Raw genomic sequence first — 6,933 nt, forward strand, 5'->3', positions numbered from 1 at the left:
TGGGAAGCCAGAGCTATGTGTGTGACATGGCCTGCCTTGTATCCTCTTGGTTTGATGCCCTCAGGTGCAGGGGAAGATGCAGTCTTGTCATTAGCATAGAAGTACGATTCAGTGGCTATTCTGGTTGGCTTTTATTCCTGGAATAGTAGAGAGGACACAATTTTGTGCTAATGGTTTGGGCAAAATTTGCTCTACACAAGACAGCTTCAGACATTGTCAAATTTTCTGTTCCGTTCAGGATACCGCCACATCCACCTTCTCTCAAAGGACGGTACAGGGATCCCACCAGCTTCTCTCTTTGTCCACATCCGCATTGTGGAGTTGTCAACTGAGAGCGACTGAATCCCACTGCCATATCTCAGAATACAACTGCCTCTTTCTCCACCCCGTTTGAGTTTGGAAAATATGTGTGTGAATGGGAAGAAACCCCATGGGAGGATGCCATATCACACCACCTTTATCTGTACAGAACTGGACTGGATAGAAATGCTATTTTGCACTACCATAATACTTATTTTTTAAAGTATTTTTGCTGCTATGTTATTATTATTATTATTATTATTATTATTATTATTATTATTATTATTTGCAAGGAGCCCAGCCCTTTCAAGTGTGTCCATTCATATGGTTCTATTTATTACAAAATCTACCTCTGTTGTGAGTAGGAGGCAAACTAGCCTATTCTACCTGGGAACAAAACATACCCAAGCTAGAGGGAATTTCCTCCACAGTTTTGTGCGTCAGTCATGCATTTCAAAATGGTATTTTTCTCCACTTGTCTTCTAAACCATCTAGAAGACATTTTAGGTCTCATTTGGGCAAGAATGTAGACCAAGCTAGCTTCTATCACTAAAGCAGAATCAGACACTGAATAGTTAAGCTATACCTCCATTTCTCAATACATGATAGAAAAGGTACCAGATCCAAACCATGGGTCTTGTAGCAACATGTTTTCTTCAGATCGATGCTCCCCTTCCCCCTTTTGCCTTCCCAAGCAGAAGACTCGGGAAAGAGTCAAATGCTGAGAGTCAAATTATTGTGTGTAATTTCTTTGGAAATTACACACAAGAAGATGAAATATTATTATGTTTTAAACCATTCAAATGAATAGTTATTTTATTTGGTTCATCTCCTGGTTGTAGATTTATTCAATTACTATTCCTTAGTTTGCAGCTAAGAGTAGGTTCATATATGCACGTTGAGCATGAAGCCATATATATGGCATATAAACATTGTACATCAAATGGCATCTACTAGCCATTAACAAGACTTCCCCCAAGGGAGGCACTTTACATCTTGAAGTGAAGGTCATCAAGTGATATATCATGTAAGCCTATGTAAATCATCCCTCAGGGAAGAGCCCAGGTCCACTGATTTCTTGAGAAGTCAGCAGGTAGGAAGGGGCTTGGCTTTCCATCATCCATTTGTTCACCAAGAATATTTGGCAGCTAACTGCAGTCTAACTCTCTTTTCATACTTCTCTCTTCCCAGTTGGAATTTACATAAGATAGACTGTTCAGGCCTAACTTATTTTGACGATGCGCCCTGCCTCAAGCTGCAAGGAGTGGGTCAGAATTATTATTATTATTATTATTATTATTATTATTATTATTATTATTATTATTAGCTTGTATTGGTTAGGCCTGAAACTATATATGTACATAAATTCCAACTGAGAAGAGACAAGATGTAAACAGGAAAGTGTCTTTTTGAATATGCAACGTGTACAGAATTCATCTAAGTGTCTTCTAAATCAAAAAAACAAAAAACCTCCCCCTATATAAGCATCTTGATGTCCTATAAAACCTCAGCAGAATCATTCCTGTTTTTGAGGCATTTACAGTAGCTGCCTGTTAGCATGTGTAATTTAGTACAGCTATACAAGTTGGCAGGATAGACTCCGTCAGATACTCTGGGGCTTACCACTTAATAGGTGAATGTTCATGCTTTTAGGCCCTTGCTGTTTCATTTGTTTAAAATAGAAATAGAACGTGGCAAACTTAAATCTTGGAGACAGAAGCCCATCGTTAATAACAGGCAGGCAGCTTCTCTAGGATATATTAGATATTAAAGGTAGCAGGGGTCTGGTGGCTTGAAAATCTAAAAGCAAGAGATAATGGAAATAAAACATAGCTGAGATGAGGGAATTTGGGAAAGGTTGAAAAACTTATTTTGATGGACTATAGTTCTCAGAATCCCACACTGTCAACATTAGCTGATGGAATTTGAGTCTTGTAGTAAAAATAGGTAGTTTTTCCAAGTTCCAGAACTCAGTAGCTACAGAAGCTGTTTCTGGGTCAGTGGCTCTCAACCTGTGGGTCCCCAGGTGTTTGGGGTTACAACTCCCAGGAATCCCAACCAGTTTACCAGCTGTTAGGACTTCTGGGAGTTGAAGGCCAAAACATTTGGGGACCCACCGGTTGAGAACCACTACTCTAGATGAATAAATAGCATTGGTCGATTTCCTGAAGTCTAAGTGGAAAGAGCACTGTGACCTCAAAAGAAGTAGCAGTTACCTCAGAAGTCCCTTCCTCAGTTCCAGCATGGGTATGTACTGCCAGTACAATCTCCTGGTCATGTTTTATAACTCCATGACCCTCCTGCTCTTTCAACCCCTCTGCATAACTCAGGTTAACTTTCAACAGTGCAATATGTACTACAGCATTGCATGGAATGCAATTTCCCCCTTAATACTGTCACCTTGTATGGGGCCAGGCCTCTACATATTCCTGGTTGATTAAAATAAAAATCAGTAAAAAGTATGTTCAAATCTTCAATTGCGGGGAGTGTGTGTTAATCAGTTCAGGCATGTTGTCCTCCCAGCCCTTGGTAAGGCTCTCAGCAACCACTGCCTCCCAGACCCACCACAGCAACATTCTGGTGGGCTAAAGGATGGTCGAAAACAGATGGCAATTGCAGAAGGCTTTGTCAACCTTTAGACTCAGAATACTGGTTGAATGTTGAAATGCCTCTTGGAAATCTGTGCATTTTATGTGACTAGTCTCACTTGAGAAGAATGCAATGCCTTGCAGCAATCTAAATCAAGTTTATGCTATTCATGGAACAAGATTTCCCTCTGTCCTTGTGAGGACAATCCTACGAGGGTTATCTGGAAAGTAAGGTTATAAGGCATGTAGTTCTCATTGGGGATTTTCGCGAGGGAAGCTGGTATTACTGCAGTGTAGCGGCAAGTCAGCAGAAGCGAATGAGCAGTGCCAGTCGTCACTAGCTCATCGACTGGCATTGTAGTGAAGATTAGAGATTCGCATTCTCATTCCGTTTCCCGCCAAGTGTGAAGCTTGCACTGTAATACGCAATCTAAATGCTAAGGGCATGAACGTCGCTGTGCTTCAGAGAAAAATCATGGTGCCAGTGTTTTGGGAAAAAAGAAGGTTCTGCTCATTGGTTTTTTGGAAAGAGGTGAAACAATCAATGCTGCAAGATATAGTGAGACCATGAAGAAATTTCACGGAGCCATCCAAAACAAACGTGGGAGGCTGATGACGGGAGTCTGTCTTCTTCATGACAATGCACTGCTCATGCAATGCAAGAGTTGTTGACTTCATTTGGTTGGGATGTTTTAAGCCACCCCTCTAACAGTCCTGATCTTGCACCCAGTGACTACCATCTGTTCACTAAATTGAAGGAACACCTGGGTGGAAAACGCTTTTCCGATGACGACGAGGTGAAAATCAGAGACAAACTGGCTGAAAACGGCATCAGGAGACTTCTATGACACAGGCATCAAAAAACATGTCGCATGGATGACAAAACGTATTGTACTGAATGGTGCTTATGTGGAAAAATAATGTAATACTTATGCTACAATCCATGTAAGTTTTATTAAAATATATTCATCCTTTATATTTTAAAAAATTCTTGTAACCTTACTTTTCGCATATCCCTCTGAGAGCCTGATTATTTCCTTGTTCTGCAGAGACTCCCCCTAACCTTTTCTTTCTTTCTCTGTGCTGCTTAGTTCTCTTTGTCTGCTGGAGTCCCAATCTTTTATCATTTTAGGTGTGCATTCTTTTCAGTACACACTATGCTTCGCATCCCACCTTAATTTCTATTACTTCCTGCAGATGCGATGAAACCCTTGGTCATCACAATACAGAGGTATAGTTTCCCTTCTGCTTAACTTTAAAATCATCACATTGCTCCTTAGACAGGGCTCACCGGAGAAGGAAATTCAACATAGCTTTCCAGTACAGCTAAGGAAAAATTGTTCCTTTTGGGTTTGTGCCTATCCTACACCTGATAAAACCACAGGGGCTATTTCAGAAACAGGCCACAATGGATGGTAATGCCTCCACCAATGGTAAACACGTTATTCCAAATTCTGAGAAAGCTTGCCTAGGTCTAACCAATTATGTGTGATAATGCAAAGAAGGCAAATCATTTTCTTTCTTTCTATCTGTCTTTATCTATTTAAGAGAGAACATTTCATTCCCCATTCATTGTTTTTTTTTAAAAAAAAATCAGGCATTATTGGTACCCACAAATTAGTAAAGACACGATTGAAGTTGCAAAATTATCTGGAAATCAATGTAGCTAAGTTGACAACTCCAACATGGCTCAACTATATAACAAAGATGAAGAGAGATGGGTTTGTACAGTTCCCAATATTCTTGTAGTATTGCTCCTTATCAACCACAAATAGAGTATCTCAGCTACAGTAGTTGCAGGAGATGTGACAAAAGACTTGCATTTGGAGGCAGCAAAACATGAAGCTATGATTAGATTAACAAGAGAACGTTCAATATGGATGCAGGGCAACCCGCTGAGCTAGCCATTCTTGTTTTCTCAGAAAACCAAAATGCAATTTTAGATATGTTATGAAGGGCTCTCCAAATCCCGAGATTTCAAAAAGCAAAACAAAACCCTGTGGTGTTATTTGATTACTCATTTCAAAGGACTTCCTTGCAGTGAGCAGAGGAGCTTCTGTGTCTACCCAGCAGAGAGCCTTTCAGACACACCCAACTAGCATCTTTGGTATTTAGTTGGTGTCATGCTTGAAAACTCTAGCCTTGTTCCACAGTTTTGTGAACAAAGGAACAATAATACCTATTCAAGGATCTGAGTCAGAGGGCCCTTCCATACAGCCCTATATCCCAAAATATCAAGGCAGAAAATCCCACAATATCCACTTTGATCTGGGTTATCTGAGTCCACACTCAGATAATGTGGGATTTCCTGCCTTGATATTCTGGGATATATGGCTGTGTGGAAGGGCCCTATAAGAAAGGGATGGTTTCTAAATGTCCCTCAGCCAAGGAATACACTGTGATTTAACCCTGAGAATTGGGCCTACTGCTCCACAACAAAATCTTAAGTGGATTCTCAACTTGCCTCAAATAGCAAAGTGCTACTTTTCTATGAACTGTATGTTCAGAGACAGAGAAAGCAGATGTAGGAGGAATATAAAAATATCAAGTATCTTTTGTTTTGCATGGCAAGTCCCCACCGAAAAATCTCTTACAATCCAAACTCATGTTTATTTACTTGAAGCAACCAGTTTTCCTGACTTAAGTCACAGGTACATGTGCATAGGATTGCGTCAGACAGAAGTTATTCAACTGACTTAAATGGGTACTTTCTCCAGGAAAATATGATACAATTGCAGCCTTATTGTAATAAGCTGAAGTTTAGACTCTAGTTCCTGAACACTATGGGTGAAAAAAGGCTGTGTATTACTTTTGCATTTTATAAAGTCCCTTCCATACAATACTTAGCATGTAGATCAGGTAAACTGAACAGAAGGAGTCAGAATAAAAGTAAGACAAGTAGGAAGAATGGGCTTCACAGAAAACAAAAACAAAAATCTAGATTCCATTGCTGGGGAAAATAAATAATTCTTTTTTAGGATAATTTATGCCACTCTTTATAGGCATGTCTTATTTAGAATGTCTATTTGTGATTTATTTTGCTGAAGACTGAAAACAAATATATAAAAAAGCAAAGGCAATAGCTGTGAGGAGACAGATGAAACCAGTAGAGTGCATATATTCTCTGAGTCAGTACATAGTCTTCTCTGGCTCTAAAGGTCTATTCTGTGCCATAAACCTAGATTTGGAGCTTTTGTACATGCTGTTGGCCTAGAGAAGAGAGATAAAATGGGAATGTGTAAGCTTATCCGTGTTTCTGTAAAAACAGATATGTATTATTCATAGCAACCACTGGGAACCAGGGCAATGCAATGCCGAGTACTGGAGAAATGATTCAAGCGTCCACTGAGCCATGAAATTCACAGGGTGATCCTGGTTTGGTCACTGATCTACCTGATGTGGTGGTTGTGTGGATAAAGTGGGAGGATGAAAGCTATTTATGCTGCCTTCAGTTCTTTGAAGAAAAGGCACAATATGCAACAACTGCTCCTCTCTCTGCATCACACATTATTCTCATTTTTGTTTTAAAAGTAGCAGCTCTGACTAATAAGAATAGGGATGTCCTGGGACCAAAGCCTGGGAGCAAGATGTTTCCCTTATGTTCAGATTGAACATCCCCATGCATTGATTAAAACCCTGGGAGACCTACACCACATTTCTCATCCACCAAAAATCCACAATTTACCTATTGCTACCATGCCTCCCAACAGCGACTTACTGGGTGGTGGAGGGAGCAGTGTGTGTGGAGAAACATCGAGATATGCTCATATAGCTGGATGCATAGAGATGAAGCATCCTCCAAGAGGCCCACTCTTCAGTAGACAGAAAATTTCCAAAAGTAGCCATCATTCTGAGAAAAACCCAGGATGGGCGAAGACCTATTGACCCTAGCTTTAAACCAGTGGTTCCCAACCTATTTTTGACCAGGGTCCACTTGGCCAGGGACCACTTTGACCAGAGACCACTCTACAACATTAGAACCAAAAGGGTTATAAATTAATTTTGGTCAGCTTTAGATTTGGTTTGATTATTAGGGGCGCTGATC

At 40.2% G+C, this 6,933-nt stretch overlaps 1 protein-coding gene across 1 annotated transcript in view; it reads left to right on the plus strand.

Annotated features, from left to right (window-relative positions):
• The window catches only part of PLCD4 (phospholipase C delta 4), a 48,478-nt gene extending 44,623 nt beyond the window's left edge, over nucleotides 1-3,855 (plus strand). The window contains exon 16 of the mRNA XM_060773442.2: nucleotides 239-3,855. Within this exon, the coding sequence (XP_060629425.2) occupies nucleotides 239-342 (104 nt within the window). The 3' untranslated portion in view covers nucleotides 343-3,855. The remainder of the gene's footprint in view (nucleotides 1-238) is intronic.
• Nucleotides 3,856-6,933: the final 3,078 nt, after the last annotated feature.

This window comes from Anolis sagrei, chromosome 1 (assembly GCF_037176765.1).
Source record: "Anolis sagrei isolate rAnoSag1 chromosome 1, rAnoSag1.mat, whole genome shotgun sequence".
Lineage (NCBI taxonomy): Eukaryota > Metazoa > Chordata > Lepidosauria > Squamata > Dactyloidae > Anolis > Anolis sagrei.